Source organism: Erithacus rubecula (assembly GCF_903797595.1).
Source record: "Erithacus rubecula genome assembly, chromosome: 10".
NCBI lineage: Eukaryota > Metazoa > Chordata > Aves > Passeriformes > Muscicapidae > Erithacus > Erithacus rubecula.
In genome coordinates, this window is record NC_136662.1 from 29,397,831 (window position 1) to 29,415,460 (window position 17,630).

General features: G+C 36.8%; 1 protein-coding gene across 1 annotated transcript in view; it reads right to left on the reverse strand.

The window, feature by feature from the left end:
* Positions 1-17,630, reverse strand: part of RABGAP1L (RAB GTPase activating protein 1 like) — a 247,065-nt gene that overhangs the window by 217,314 nt on the left and 12,121 nt on the right. The window contains 12 exon segments of the mRNA XM_079314187.1: positions 675-741; positions 2,064-2,101; positions 2,103-2,175; positions 2,624-2,733; positions 2,739-2,783; positions 3,545-3,612; positions 3,615-3,659; positions 3,662-3,717; positions 5,558-5,768; positions 7,156-7,176; positions 7,179-7,344; positions 8,493-8,660. Coding sequence (XP_079170313.1) covers positions 675-741; positions 2,064-2,101; positions 2,103-2,175; positions 2,624-2,733; positions 2,739-2,783; positions 3,545-3,612; positions 3,615-3,659; positions 3,662-3,717; positions 5,558-5,768; positions 7,156-7,176; positions 7,179-7,344; positions 8,493-8,627 — 1,035 coding nt within the window. The 5' untranslated portion in view covers positions 8,628-8,660.

The following is a 17,630-nucleotide window of genomic DNA, read 5'->3' on the forward strand; positions in this document are numbered from 1 at the left end:
GCTGGTACATCAGGACAATAAACGAGTCTGACAAGAGAACTAGATACTGATAGACAGATCTGGCAGCATGAGCACAGAAATGAACTAGCAAAACTGGGACAACTGTAGAGCCGCAAAAGGTCTGATGGGTTTAACTCAAGCACTTCATAACTTGAAAATGATGTATTATGCACAGAGAGGAAGTAAATTGGTATTATTATAGAAAGGATCACATTGTTTTGCAGTTCTCTCAGAAGCATCTCTAAGAAATTGAATATTGCAGAAGACAAGAGAATACTTCAAACTCTGGGCAAGAATTTAAAATCAAATGAAGGAAACAAAGGCAAAGTTTTCAGCCCCTTGGAAAAATAAGAGCGCTTCCCTGGTACCAAAATATGAAAGCCATTATTTGCTCTAAATTTTTAGGGACAAGCTTCACACAATACAGAAAGCTCAGTTGTTTTTAACAACCTAATTTCTGCTTCACTAATTGAACAAAAGCCAGATGCCACAGGTTTTGACATTAATTGAAATGCTTTGTCCATCTTACAACTGTAGACACCAAATCCCACTATTTAAGAAACAAAAATAAACAAAGCAAAAGATATTAAAAGCTCATTTTGCTGGAGTTTGTGCAGGTTTTTTTTTTCCAATCACCTTATCTTATTTAATAAGTTATTTGAGCTAATTATTACCATGTCAAGTAAGTGCATGTCACTGTTCTTCACATTTCGTCCAGGGCTTAGCAACATCCCAAAGCATCTGTGAAGTTTATTTAGAAAACAAACAAAAAACAAACAAACAAACAAAAAAACATATATTAGCTTTTCACCTTACAAGATTCTTTGCTTGAACATAATAGACAGCCACCTACTGCTTCTAATTTTAAGAGTACCTTTCAGAGAAATCGTTATTGTTATAGCAACGCTCAGGAAAAACACAATACAAGTTACAGAAAAGACAATGAAATTATTTACCAGAATAAAGATGGCAGAACCATCCACCTGGCCTGTGAAAATTCAATTCTTCCTAAGACCCATTTATAATATTGGGTTCAAAGACACCAACAATTCTCATACATTAGTAATGGAGACTGGCAGGAAAAAATTCACTCTCTCCTCAGTTCAATTTAAAAATTGTTTTCATGCAATCATAGGAAAAAATACAAATTCATTAATTCTATCATTTATAATAGCACTGCTGCAAAAAAACCACATTGCATCATGGACCCTTTCAAAAAAGCAAGAAAAACAATTTTAAGACTTCATTCTTAATTTTTTTTTAAAATCTAAATTTGTGTGATATACAGGGCCTTGAATTCCAGGATTCCAGTCCAATCATTTTACAAGAAAATGTTTTGATATATTTTTAAGACCAAAAAAAAACCCAAAACCAGCAAACAACAAACCTCAACAACCAAAACAAAACAAAACAGAAACTTTCTCAGACATTCAGATTTAATCTTATAAGGGGTAAGTACATAAAATTACTTACAAACCTATGTAATAACTTTTTCACATCAAAGATTGTGATGATAAAAATAACATTAAATATTCTAAACAGCACCAAAATAAAAGCTAATTTATAAGAAAGGTAGTTTTACTTTGGAGAAAAAAAGAAATAATCAAATGCTATTCATAAATGCCTCATTAACTGCATCCTGAAATCAAATTGTTTAAATTAAATTTACAATGAAAGTATTTTTTTAAGTCAATGAGGAGCAAGAGCCTAATTTATAACACTAAAACTTTTATTTAAAAAACCTACTGTATATTCCTTGTCTAAAACTTCAGTTTCCATTCTGAAGTAAAAGCTTGAAACCAAGTCAAGAGATCAGTCAGGTTTTGGGAGGGTTGGAGGGCAAGTTTTCTTGATTCTCCTGTCTTGAATTTCCTTTTCACTAGAATCAATTTCTCCCATTGTTATTCTTTCGCTAAGATTGCCATCTGGTGGCATTAAGTTTTGCCATCATGCTTTGCGTTACTGGTACATTTCTTCTATCATATAACTTGTAAAGTCAGAGAAAACTACATTAAATACCGTTCTTTTCAAAAATCTAACCATCATTTTTGTAAGTATTTTACCTTTCAATGGCCAGTTCTTTGTTTGAAAGTTGCTGAACTGGTGATCACCACTTTTTTCTCAATTCCCTGTTTAAGCTTGAAGTACAATTTATCTCTATCCTTTGGCACAGGGCTAAAAGAATAGAAACATCATTCAGCAGGTATAGAACATGGACTATTAAATACAGAAAAGCGCTTATATTTTTAAAATTTTCAATTAATTCAAAATTAATTACATTAAAAAAAAAAATCTAATCCAAAAAAGAGACCACTAGACTGTATTTACTCAACCAACTTGGTTTGACTAAGTTTTAACAGACTTCCTGCTATCTTTTCCATTTGCACAGGCCTCCACTGAGCATCCCTAAAAAAATGATATAGTGAAAAGAAACTCACTTGAAAAAAGGTACCTGAATTTTAGCCTTTTGCAGAAAAAATACAGAGAGGAAAATTGTAACATTACAAGAGCAGCTTCCTATTTACAGCATGTCTGCTTCCAAACACAGTAGCTGTGAATGTGGAAAGTAGCTATGTGCCTTTTTCCAATGAGATTGCTGCTTCTCCCTTTCCATTCTAATTACCTAAAATTTCCTTTTCCATCATCTTCTTTGACTTCTAAGGAGACACTGAAAGTGTACACATCACTATCTGGTGTGGGAAGAACTAAGTCCTTCACATGATCAGATGCTTGTTAGAAGAGCGCTTGAATGCTGTGGAGAAACTATACAAAATTCGGCTGACCTGCAGAAAGCAAATCATTAATACCTAATAGAAATAAGGGAGTTTTAATGAGGCACTGTGATGTTTTTGAAGATCAAAAAATCACTTGCCTCTTATACTGAACACAAATCATGCCTCATGAACCAAAAAGCACTCAACATCATGTGTTCAATAACCAAGCCATTTTAGTAACATCTCCGATTTCCATTCCTGATACATTCCCTGGTTAGTGAGTTAATATAAATTAGATTAGAGATTAGGAATGCAGCTCATTAGTGGACCTGTATAATGTACTTTTTAGGTTGTGTTTTTAACAACAACAACATACAGCTTGCTCCCGCAGATGCCAAAAACCCAAGGAGATTTCTTCAATTTCAGCCTCTCTTTTCCACCCTAAAAAGTCTTTTCCTCCCAGACTGTCACATAGCTCTTCCTAAAATATTTAGGGACCATAACACAGCTCTTTTTAATTCCAAAGGTATACCTTGCAACTTTGGTTGCCTACAACTGCAAGCTAAATGAGGCCTGCAAAAGCCCCAAATGAGGCTTTCTGGATCTTCCCATTGCAGTGCACTTTGGACATTTGTTCAAAAAAACAAAAAAGCCAAAACTTAAAAATCATAATAATATTAATGTATAACTAGCTGCACATTCTGCAAAACTCATTCATGTGTGCTAACATATTTTTCAAAGCACTATATGCCATTTCCACATTGGGAATGACCTCTTCAAATATTGCTTGTATCCTTGTTCCCAGTCACTGCACACCACAGAATACTCACAGCCTCTTTAATCTCACAGGAAAAAACATGGATCTGGAACTCTTCTGTTCCACAGCTGCTCTCAGTAATGCAAAGCAGTCACTCTCTGAAGTCCCATTTTGCCCCCGCACACAAACAACACCTTATAGATGGGAAACGAGGCTATCTCCAAATTGCTCAATTGATCGATTATTCTGGCAAGAAAAGGAACAGGGAAGATCAAAGGAAACCAGTCAGTAAAACAGGCAGGCCTACCTAAAAGGTTTTCTCCATCTAGTAAACAAGGATCTACCTCTAGTTACTGCTAAATTCAAGTAGATGAGATGGACAGCAGGAACAGTAATCTTGGCGCTTTACAAATTGAGGTCTATACATTTCTGGTTGTAATATTTACTTTACTTTTATACGCCACAATGCAGAAAAATACAGTACCTCTAGATCAGACAGTCAGCAATGGCTATTGCTTGTGAAAAATACAAAAGAAGAAATGCAGAAACCACAGAAAACCATAAAAATGTAATTTGTATAAAGATCAAAGAAAATGCAACTTTAAAAATGAATTTAAATATCTGTTATAGTTACGAAAACCATTTCAGAATCAACAGGACTCTATAACTTACCAAACGCTGACACATTCAGGTGAATATTTATCACAAATCTAAGACCTCATCCAAAATTTTAAAATACTCCCAAACACAGAACCCAAAGAATGTTTCAGAAACTTAAAAGCATGAGAGTGCTGTTTCAGAACAAACTGGGAAAGAATACCAGTGTTCTCCTCTGTCTTTTCACTACTTCTCCATATGCACATTCACATCAATGGCCAATAAACATTAGTCACCTAAAATCCCAAGTTTTTACATAGGACTAAACTAAAGGCAAGAAGAACCCTGGGAGGATTCAGTACACTGTAATTTCGGTGATATGATAACCCACAGGACAAGTATTCAGACACCAGTCATGAACACACTCGTCAAAGCCAAGACTACTATCACCTAAGCTTTGATGGAATCTGTTATGCGGGAATTCACCTTTCCAGTTCTGTGCAGGTTCTTAGGCAGTCCCACATTTACTGATCTCCTAAGAAATTAAAGATCAAAGGAATATGCTATTTCACTTGCAAAACAACCTTCCTGAATGACCATGCTGTGTACAAAAAACAGGCATGGAACACCTTAGGTCTTGTGTCTGGTGACTGCTACCATTGTAGAAGTATTTCCAATGTCAAATGAAACTCAAATTGGGTTCAAAGAACAAAAGAAAGAAAATAATTGAAGGTCTTTCTCTTCCTCCACAAAATGACAGTCAATAAATAAACACATCCCAGGCAAGGAAGGAAATCTAATCATATCCTTCAGATACCTTGATATCAGAGCTTCAAAATAAACATATTGGATATTGAGATGTTCCCTACTTCTGCATGCAAGAATGCTACAGGTGCATGTATAGTGCACCCCAATTAAGAACCTTTGACTCCCTCATCACTAATTGAAAGACTCTTCTTACATGGGGAAAGTAAATCTTTTCTAGTATCTGGAGACTGTCAGAATCTGCACCATGAGGCAGACGTGTCAGAGCTGGCTTCTGCACATCAGTGACTGGAAGCAGAGACTGGCACCTCAACTCTGCAGCATATATGAGAGAGTCTAAACCGACACTTCTGCAGCAAACCCAAGGCCAAACGACTCCTGCAACATGTGGACCTTGGAAGTGCTGACAGATTAGGGAGGTCAAGAGAGCACAGGTATTATCAGCTCTACCTTTCCAGTATCTCTCTTATTACCATATTTGAGCAGATATAAAGATAGAAAGATGCTTTTATTGACACTGTAGCAACTGGTACCACCAGCCATGCACTGCATAGTTGATTTGAGCACACATTTTGTTGCTTCAGAGGAATTTCTCAAAATTAACTGTCTTCAGCAAGAACCTCAGGCACAAATTCAGCAATTATACTTCCCTGTGCAAGTAACAAACTGAGAAACCACTTCCTATGTTTCTGCTTAAGCAACAAATGAAATTCTTGTCTGTTACCTTACAGAGCCTTCTGGAATGTTTGGAACATAGAGCGTTACTGGTAAAGGGGCTTGACTTGAGGACTTCATGTTGGCCATGGCACACAGAGCTTCTGGTTCATTCCGTGGGGCTGACACCTTTGTGCAACCCAAATAGGTCAGTTTGTTAAACAACACGCTGTCCTCTTCCAGGGGTTGACTGGGAGAATATGGCCTTGGCACAGAGATTTCTGAAAATGAAGAAAATGCTTCTTTCAGCCATTTGTTTTCACTTTTACACAATTTTTCTTCCCAGTGAGTTCCACAGCAAAATCTCCTACATTTTCCAGTAATGGAAATGAGAGTAGATAGTTCAGCTCCAAAAACAGGAAATACATTTGGCAGCTTAATATTACTGTGAAGTCTGTTCTAATCTAATTCATGTTTCCAGGATGGCATGGGGATAAACCGCATTTTGATTCACTTCAGCACCACTGGAACACAGCACAGACATTCTAAATTTTTCTAAGCAGTCACAGAATCACAGAATGTTAAGGGGCTGGAATGGATCTTGAAGATCATCTAGCCCCAACTCCCCTGTTTGCCCTGTGACTTTTATTTCTTATTATTAGAGCTGATACTGCCACAACATTTAGAATCATGAAGGCTGTAAAAGTGAATTATGCCTGTTAAGGCTGGTGTGGGGTGAGAGAAACACATGTACAAGTGTTTATTTGTTCATTCATGCTAATGGCTGGGCTCTGTTTGAAGAATGTCAAACAGGAAGATAGTAAGGTAAGTTTTTCAGAAATACAGCAGAACTGTAATTAAGTCATGGGTGTTTCCATTTCATATAAAGTATCTTATTGTATGACAAGAACATATTTCTTTTCTTTCCAACAGATGCTGTAGGAATTGACTGACAGAATATCCCAGAAGTGCCCTGCATGCTATTGAGGTAAAAAGAATTATAGTTCAAGGCACAAAACTGTGACCACAGCCCTACATTTCTAAAGTTTGTAATGGAATACATGTATTTTTATATTGCAGATTTTTAAATGTATCTAAAAAAGCTACAAAATATTTTACTTAAAATACATACAATATAGTTTACATTAAAAGCTTTCAGTCCTCCCCTTTTCATGGAAACTTCAAACACCAGGCAAGTACCACAATCATTCCTAGCAAATATCAAATCCTAAGCTAGCCTTACTGCTATCTGGTGACGGCATCTGAGATGGACAGTTTAATTGGTTTGCTCAGGCGTATTTCATTTGCAGGTAGCACTATCAATGAACACTGCCCTGAAACTTCTTGAGCTCCAGCAGCTGCAGATTCCCTTAAACTATCATCCACTCAGCAACTCATACAATCCTTAGTCCCAAGTAATCCTTGGTTGAATACAAAACGAATAATATCTTGACCAAAGCAAAGCAGCTCAGGTATCAATCAGTATGATGATAATCTATTCTTATCTACAATCTTCAACTAATAATAAGAGAAGGCCTCAAGTTATTCTCCAAAATAGTTTTGGAATGAAGGTCTGGAAAGCTTTATATTCATTTTAGGGTTAACTTGAAACTGCATAAAGAAAAAACCTGATATGATTGATGAATGGGGAAAGCACTCAGTCAATACCTGTAGTAGAAGGGTCCAAATAAGCTGCAAAGATGGCTGGGTTATTTGTCCTGCTGACCCATCCGCAGCTGCCTGGCCACTGCCATCACTGAAACCTTCTTGGAGTGCAGTGACATACTGGTTTTTCTCAGAATCCTGCAGTATCTCTTCCATTGCCTTCTCCAACTCCTCATCTCCATTTGAAAATACCTGTAAGCAGAAGATATTTTTGAAGGTACTTGCAGTTTTACTTTTACTATTAGTTTTCAAACATAGTCTTACTAATTGCAAAAAATAAGAAACTTTGCTGAACATGACAACAAACCAAGAACCTGTAAAATTGAATCAAATATAATTGGCTGTCACAGCCCTTACATAAAATGTACGTTCTCATTGCTAAATCAAAAACCATAAAAAAACTACATAATTCTCATCAAATAGGTTTGTGTATTTAAAGCCTCCATTCAGACTGGAGATCAAAAGACATTGCTAAACTTAGTCTTAAAGAAAATTTTACTTTCTTATTCATAGCCAGTCCATTTCATTGCTTCGCCAGTTTTCTAACACATACAAGTGGTGCAAGTTTAAGGAAATTTTTTAAAAAATTGGAGATACACACTCCCTAAAAGAAAAATAGAATCTTTCCCAAGTATCAGCTTTTTGGACAAAAGAAAACCATGGCCAAAGCTGCAGCATGGATTCTGCCTCAAGTTCACCAGCCCCTTTAGAGACTAAAGAAGTAGATAAAGTCTACTACAGACAGAAATTATCAGGTGCAAATAAATGTCAAAGAGTACTGCAAAGACAGACTAGGTACTTACTGTCATTTCAGGGAGAACAAATTCCTATTGTTCCAAGCAGACCAAAACCAGCACATCGGCTACTACAGCTCAAATGTCAAAGTCTGTATTTAACCAATCAGCTGTCACCCAAGTGCTACAATATTCTGCTATTTAAAGGTAGGAAGCTTTCAGAAAAGGTCTTACTCATGCCTAAAGTAGCACTAAGCAGGAAAAGTAAATTACCTATTCCTATATAGTCTAATTACATGCTTTTAAGATAACAGTCTCTGATTCTCAATAAAGAATATTAAGCTTTAAACCAAATCTCACCCTTTGTTAAGCCCTTTACTAATGTATAGATCCACAGAATAAACAAGTAACTTCCTAAGAAGGTATTAAAAAAAAACCTGAACCGCCACTTTCGGACACATTTATTTAATCCAAGTTGTTAATTTCACCGGTAGTCCACAAGGACAAAAATTAGATTCTAAAACTCTCCTCAAGCACACAGCAATTATGCACTCTTTTCATTATCACAAACCTTGCTACGTATATAAAAATTAATTCATAGCAAACCTTTAGCTGTGGCTTTTCATTGTTTCCAGAGGCATCCTCAGATTTCTGATGAACCAAGACAAATCCTTCATTAATTAATGTGGACAGGGTCTCAGGAATTGTGTTGGCTTTGCTAAATGATGGTTTGACTTCCATCTCAGGTCAGTATTCTCTTCCTGCCACCAAAACCTAATAATGAAAAAAAATACTAGTTTTGAAGCTGTACACAGTATGTTAGTAGGAATAATGCTATTGTGGAATAATATAGTACTTAAAATTATACTACTGTATTATACTGTATTTCTCAAACTCTGATTTCATTTTTATATGGAATCTTACGATTTTTAGGTTGGTGTTTAAAAATTCTATGATTCTGTTCAATTCTATTGAACAGAAGTGGCTGTTAACTATGCATATAAATAATAAACTAAGAGGTTCACCCCAGAGCTTTGACTTCCCCTGATTTTAATCTTCTGGAGTCTGCTTCCTCTACCTCCCTGATTTGTGCCCTTGGTTTTCCCTAATACAGACATTTTCCATACCCAGAGTGCCACAAAAGTCACATGAAGACACAGATTATCTGAAAACTAATTTCCCAATAACTGCATTCCAAGTGCATGCTCTTCACATAAAAGCATTTTTTAGCAATCACTTATGTTACGGGCTTTTGTTACCCTTTATATCTATAGGTGGTGAAGTCAAAAGTAATACTAAATCACAATCAGATCCTTCTCACCCAATTTCCCTGAAACCACCCACAATTGTTAAAATTAACCACCACATTTTAAAAAATATAAACATAAGCATCAATTGAAATTACAATATTAGGCAACTAAGAGCAAGGCTTCCCACTCTGCACAAGAAAATAATAAATCTAGAAACAATGAGAAAGGGCAAAATATTGGCCAGCCTATACATTACAAAGTCATATAAAAATACAGAGCTGAACCATTCCAAGCATGCCAGCATGAGGACACCTATTGTAGGTATCCATCAAATAAAGACAGCATGACCTATATTAACTCAGAAAGTCTACCCTCATTCATTAGAGAATGAAGAGCTGAGTCTTAAGACTTTTTGTATTTTAAATGCATCTAATTTTATATTTTCTGTGTCAAAAAAGGAGAAATGTATTTTCAGACTTTATAAAGAGCATGCATCTCTACATATGGTCTACTTCCATTCCAGTTTCCTGAAAAATACTGTTGTGGCTGAGTGCTGGGATATATTGTGTTTAAGACTCAGAGTTCAGGTAAGTCACACACCACGCAAAGAGAAAAACCTGCAATTGTCATCTTTGCAAGGCTGGAAAAGTGCCCAAGGAGGGACAGCCCAACCCACATCTGCTGTGACCAGGAACAAGAAGAGGTTAAGCTTCACTCTGCCCTTCCCACCAGCACCAAGGAGCAGAAGTGCACCACACTCAATTCTCTTCCAATTCCAACTACCCGGTGACCAAGAAAAGAATGCTGACTTAGGTCTAGCTACAGGGAAGCAGAAAACAGCACATAAAAGAACAAAGACATGCATGTTCTCCACTGTTTTGAATAGGTGTTATTTATGATGTTAGCAGGAAGAGAAGTTTCGCAATTTCAAACCAAAAAAGCAAGAGGGAACTACACAACTTTCATTGCTGTAGTATTTTCTATCACTTTTGAAAACACAGTCAACATGCTTTTGCACTTTCAAAGACTTTGCTTGGCATAACTTACATTAAACTCCTCAAAAAGCTTTTTCCTCTCCTGAACCAGCCCCAGTTTTACCCATCAACCTAGTGAGGGTATTATATGAAGGAATCCCAGAAAAAAGAATTTAGGTTCTTTAGATAATTGACTTCTACAGCATAGAAACTCATCAGAAGTCACCTTATTAAAAAGCCTCTAAACAATAGCTGAAACTCTTCAGAGAGTGGCTATAAATTTGGATGAGCAATTTCACACACTCTGACACCTTTTATATCTCCAGACCAACCATGAACTCACGAGCAGGAATATTTTCCTGATGTTATAAATGAGAAACAAAAAGTCTCAATATTCAGCAAAATTTAGATTGCTTTATTTCATATAGACGGAGAAATGCAGCACTAGGGAGATGTGAGGGGTCACCACCCACTTCATGCTCCATCAAACTTTGGTTTGCATCTTCTCTTTATAGTATGGTTTCTTGCTGTAATCAATTATTGTTGGTTTTTTGATGTCATAATTTTGTCAGGTAAGCAGTGGTGATTGAAAATTATCAGTGAAGTCTCTGGGCGATTTGTCAAGTCTCATAATAATTATCTGGTCTCGGTAGATAAAATCCAGCAGGAATCGGGAAGTCTGGTCTTTGTAGACAGCATTGCTTGAACAAAGGCAGGAAGTCTGATTTTGCAAAATCTATCAGACTATCTAGTTTTGCAAACTGGTAGTAGATACAACTTATTTAGAAAACATAATCGTAATAGGGGGATTTTAAACAGAATGACTTAATCATGTATTTTCCTCTATCTAGTGTCCATGCTTCACTTCAGACCTTAGTATTCTGGCTTACCCAAACCCCAGTACTTCTATGATTAACACGAATCTTTTATCAATCACTGACAAATGATGTAAGCTCAGACTGACTCAGCCTACATAATGGACTCACTGCTCCAATAGGTTTTGTTTTGTTTTTTTTAAAGCATCTTTGCTTTGATTTTCTTGTCAAGAGAAAGACAAGGTTTTAACCACACAAGATTTTACAAATATTACAAAACATTTATTAACTCTGTATATTTTTTAACAAGCGCTGTAAAAAACACTGCTGAAGAGCTTGTTTGCGATAAACAGCAAGTCTAGCTCAAAACACTAACTTCAAAGCAAATTCTCTATATGAAAGTGAAGGTCAACTATTACAGAACTCTTTGAAGGCAACATCACTTATGGTCCCCAAATAGAGTATATCCAGAAGAATAATTTTTTTTGCAGTGGCATTAGCACTGGAGAAAACAGTAGAGGTGACTGTCAGCCACATTAGGAGCAAAGGACCAGGCTATGAGAGGCCCCACTGCAAACCTCTTATTGCTGGACCTAATGATGACAAAAATGAAGTCTCAACCACTATGTCCAGCACATCTGCACCACGGAGGGATCACAAGATATCCTATTTTGACAATTGTTTGTGTTTTAGTCTATTTAAGTTTAATTTTTGAGCTTACTTATGGGAAGTAACACAAAACCTCCAACATAAGATGATTCTTTGATATCATCAAAGTCAAATGCAGATTGCTAACATTAGGTTCTCACCAGTTCTTCTTTTTGTAATGAAGAATGAACCAACACACACCATGTGAACTATGAAACATTTTCTGTAGCAGTATTTTAATAATAAAACAAGGGGAAATGTACCATTTATAAAGCCAAAGAAAGTAGGATCATGCAAATACAGAAGCAAGCTGATACACTGATTATTTATTCTTGCCCCATGTGGATAAAGGGAGTGCAAGAGAATTTCTACTTTCTAAATATTAACTCAAAAGTAAAGAAAATATTACAAACATTAGATGACTGCGAAGGGCTCCTTATTCAGGTCAGATATTTTCGAAGCATACCATATACACTCTTGCAATTACTTTTGAGCTACAAGGCCTTTAATGTGTTTAAGAAAACACTCCAAGCTTGCCTTTACAACCAGCTTAAACTACCATAGCCAACGCAGATACACACCTTTTCCTATACACAACTATATAAACTGGATAAATTAGCACTCCAGAGTCCCTAATTCCAGTCCTTCATTACAGAGTATTCCAACCTACTGTCAGTGTTCCCCTATCCCACAGCAGTACAAACAAAGCCACTTTAGCTTCAGTTTGCCAGTAAAACACAAACACATTTGGGAAAATCTTATTACACCATATTTTATGATCAGTCTTTGATCAAAAATAGGTTTGAATGCCAGAGACAAACTAAGCACCACAAATCACTAACAAGTCATTTCTTCAAACTAAATATATTCAACTCTGACATGCACTTTACTCAAGAGTATGGATGTGACTCTCATGAGGATTATGGAGATTTACACCATCTTAAGTAGTAAGCTACCTAAAGAGAAAAATGTTCAATTTTTTCATTTTAAAGACTTATTATCCAATACTTCAATGACGTGCTTTTGAGGAAAAGTAATAAAAAGAATAAAAACCTCTCTAAAAGAATCACGCATTAAGGTTATTTGAGGAAGGGAAAAACATCTGAAGAAGCTTTTTTATTCTTTGGTAACAAGAAGAGACACACACGCCTTCTGGACTTCACAGTCACCTGCAGTCAGTGGATAGTCACTCTCATTTCCCTTGTGTCATTGGCTCTAGTTCTCTTTTTTTACTCAGTACTGAATCACGAACTTCAAAACTCCCTTTTCCTACAAATGTAAAGAAAAAATGCCAGTTGACCTACTAGACGTGAGCAAAATCTAAAAACAGATTCCTACTACCAAACTCAAGCCTCTCATTTTTTTAATCATACTTTTTGATGAAAAGTTCAAAGCTGAAAATCTAAGAATTTATTTCTGACTGCATTAGTCAGAACATACAGTTGTTAAGTCCACAAACACATCAAGTTTACTCCCTGATTACCTCAACAGCTGAATGCTGGCTCAGAATCCTGAGGAATGAGGTTTAGCATTTGCTTTACCAGTTCAAAGTTTCTGGGAGGGCAGCAACCAGCAGTGAGGAGCTGACAGTCAGGGACAGGAAAATGCAAATCCAATGCACTTCAGCTACCTCAGCTCCAAGTCCAGTTCCTTAGTTTAAGCTGGTGGTGGAGTTCAGTTTCAAATGAAAAATGCATTCTCTGTGTTAATAATGCTGACTCAAGGACTGAAACTCCAGATGAGATGGTATCTTCCCAAATCCTCAGAGCCAGGAGTCAGAGCGGCTCTTCCAATAATGCCTTCTAACAAATTCTTGTGTCAAAGTTCTCTTCACAGTAGGAAACACTGGGAAGTGGCACTGCTAGTGTGAGGAAGCCACTGCTACTAAAGAGGTACCTTGAACAGTCTTGCTCATTCCTACAGAGAAGGTATTTTCCTCCCATACTATATCACACAATATCACACATGCATACACACACGCAAAAAGTCAGGACCGAACACACAGGAGGAAATTTTTCTAAACTCAGTGAAGGAAAACCCACCATGATAGCAGAACTAAATTTTTAGAAGTAAGAATTTCAGAAAAGGTTTTCTGACAAACAAATTTTAAGACCAAAGAAGCTTTAAGGTACAAGAAATTATTCACACATAATTTTAAGAGAGAGTGTGTGTGGTATGGTGCGTGGCTCTTGCTCCAAAATATATTTTAAGCCATAGGGACAACAAAAGGACTGCAGAAAAACTGTTGCATTTCTAGCTTTATCAGGTAGCTTTGGTGAAGCAACCTCTCTGGTGCACATCAGTTCCCAGTGTTTTGCTTATACAAAGTCCTGGATAAAAGGTAACTAAGCCATACTACTGAGACTGCTCTGGGTCCAGTGATCAGAACATACCTTCACATACATACAATACTAAGCTGTGGAAGGCTCAAACTCAGCAGCTTCCCCACTTCACTCCAGAGAGTCATCCCAAGTTCACTACAGCTGCCTTCGTAAAGAACCTTAAGTCATTAAATAGCAACAGAAAGTGAAGAAGAGCGATTCTAGAAGACCCAGGGGGATCCAGCACTAAATCAGAGCAAGAGACACAGAATCACTTCTGATTCCTTTCCTCCATAACTCTTCTATGTATTCCAATGGAATCCAGACTTGCAAAAACACATCACATACAGAACACAAATACCTAGGCATAGGTATTTGTATATCCACGGGATTTGCATATCCACGGGATTGCTGGGTAGAGCAACACAGGCCAAGGCACTGCTGGCAACACACACTCATCATCACAAGCAAAAGAATCAAAGGGTCTGGAAAGCAACCGACTTTCCATCACGAAACTGCTCTGCAGACCTGATAGTTTCAAAAACTTCCTTTGCAAACTGGTCTCTGAAAGTAAACATAATTTTTACATGAATCAGACTTCTGAAGCAGTTACCATATTTTTTTGCATTTACTTCCAGTTTATGTTCAATAAATATTTCAAAGTTACTGCTCTAGGTAACTGTTGGTTTGTGGAAAGAAAAAATATCTTTTGCTTCAGCATTATAAGAACAAAAAAATTTAAGAATTGTGGAGCTATGAAAAGACAGCAATTAAGGAAGATAAGTGTCAACCTATTTTCAGTAAGAAACAAGAAACATATTTTGAAAGGAAGTTTCTTATCTTCTTGAAAGAAGGCAATAAAGAGCAGGCTAATTCATACTTTTTTCTTACAGTTTGTTTGACAATCTCACGCTGCAAAAAAAACCAAACTGAAAATAAGTTATACCTATTTTCAGAACTACACTTCCTCAAGAGAATCTTTGGGGCCTTTGTGAACAGTAAGGTTCAATAGAGCTATGGAGAAATTCATCTTCTGCTAACTGAAGTAGAAATATACACAAAAAGGCATGGTTTGTTCCCTTATTTGAGCTATAGCATACAGTGCATGACAGCAAAATGAGCATTAAACTAGATGGCCTTGCAATCATTCCATGACTCAGATTTCCAGATTACTGAAGTGGTGCAGCGACGCTCTAACTTGCCCCTCCAGACACGGGACATGGACAGCTCCACATGCACAAACACGTAACCTGGAGCTCAGCCACAGCATCTTATTTCAGAAATGTATCAAAATGCTGCATTATCCTGGCTTCCTCTCCATGAGCTCCCTACCTTTAACAGGGCACACCTTCATCAGAAAGCCAGAAATGCTGCAATTACACAAAGCTTTACCTTTTCAAAGCTTCTTCGCTGAAAGACTAAACAATCTGATAAAATTCCATATAATTCTTTATGTTGAGGCAGTACAGCTGACCAGCTGCCCCAAAACCCTCTTCTCTATTGACTGACATTTGTAGAAGAAAATTCTGGGGTGTCATAAAGCCAGTTTGTCTAAATCTCACTGACCACAACAGCATTACAATTTTAATTTCAGCTTTAATCTCAACTCCTATCTGTGTAATCTTTTTATGAGAAACTGTCTCTGTGCTTATACTAAAAACTGCTGTATTGCCCATAAATTGTTTCCCAGTCTTATCTCTGGCAGTGAAACATTGTGTAAAGTACATAATGAAAAAAACAACCAACCATCCATTTATTTGGCTTTCAGATACTACTTCCCAGGAATAAAATCAACTTAATAAGCAATAGAGCTGCATCACTGTATTTTAAACACATACTCATATGTACATAAAAAAATGCTTCTTATTTCAAGGAAAGCACTGTAAAGAACAAAAATCTTTTCAAAAAACTAAAAAAACACAACAAAACCAAACAAACCCACAAGAAATAAAAACCACACAACTAGACTGATGTATTTTGGCAACATTGTCTCCTGAGAAAGCAAACCTCCATTATGTAGCCAACAGCAAATAATTAGACTGTTCATGATGACGAACTGTTTGGAATTGTTGTACCAGCTGCCTAGATACAGAGGTTTTTCAGATTCTTTTTACATTTCAATCCCATAGCCAAAGAATAGCAATTTAAGGAAAACAGAATCAAAAGAGAACTACACAAACAAGAAAATGTCTGTTCTTCAAAAACATGTTACATCTGCATCTCCTCAAACAAATGATAACCAGCACTTGTCAAACACACCTCAGTGTCAATACTGAAACATTTACTGGAAAGGAGTGTACCAGCTTTCTTGACTTGAATCTCTGTGTTACGCATTATCCACTGAACCACTTAAATATTACGCAGTCATAGTATGGAGTTGCTTGAGGGAAAATATACTGCTTTTATTTAGTTTAAAGTTAAAACCACTCAGGTAACGAACCTTCCAGAGGAATGGTGGGCATATGGTTGGTACTGAGCTGGAGCATGACTCAAGTGAGGCAAACTAAAAGAAAACAACAAACCACTGATCACAACCCTTAAAATGGGTCACAGAAGCATCATGGACACTAGATGAAATGTCAGGCAAGTGAAAGCAATGACAGGAAAACTGCTGGCTACAAAGGCAACCTCCCAGCAAACTGGGGGCTTCCTTCTGTTTACTTGTACGATTTGAGCAAGCAGGAGTCATTGACGACAAGCTACACCTTAGATAACACAAAGTTAAAAACAAGGTTGATGGGATCCTTTTGAACAATTATTTAAATACATTTTCAAGCCTAAGATTTGTCCACAAACAGAAGAGACATCAGCAGGAGACTAGAGCACACCAGCACACTTGCCTCTTGCTGCCACAGACTGATTTATGTTGTTTAAAAGTATAGTTGATCTTAGCTTATCCAATTAAGGAAGTACATTTTATTTTCAGCCGCTTCAGAGAAAAACCTTTCTTCTCTCTATTTATTCCCTTCCGAAGGGTTTAACAGATAAGTGTTCTTCTGCTACTGTACAAAGATGTTACCAGTCTTTAGGTATATCTTATTAAAAACAAAATTAAATAAACAAACCAAAACAGGTTTACTCATTTAAGCAGTAGCTCATTCTGCCTCAAGGATAAAGCAACTCTAGCAGACTTTCACACTGTTTCCCTGACACCAATTGAAAACTAACACTCTAATTTCTGCAGCCAGTAATTAATTTTGAACTTTGGAAGATATAAAGTAGCAAGTAAAACTATGCAATTTTTCAAAGCTATAGTTTGGCAAAACCAAGCTGCTTTTTTTGTCATTGCTACATGATGCTTGCAGGCAGCATTGAAAATTGAAACCAATCACCAGCCAAGTTATCGAACTGTATCATCACTCAAAATTATAATGACCTATATTCCAGAGGAAAGCAGAAGCATAATGCAATCCTTGCTTTAAGGAGATTATTGTTTATTCCCTAACTGTAAAAATAACAGTGTTGGTCTAATGCAGTCAACAGAACAACCTCTGCCCATAAAATAAATTATTTCAACCAGGAGTTTTCCCCACATGCTACTATGTCCAGAAATAATTACATGACGTAGAGCAAAAAAGCCTATATGGAAGAGCAATATGAGACAAGGCAGCAGTGATCCCACGTGCCAGTCCTTGTCCATGCCAAACAATCATCTTATCCTGTGTCACAATGTCACTGAAACCCACCAGAAATCCTGCTTCATTGCCCTGCACCAACTGCCTTCAGGGTTAATACA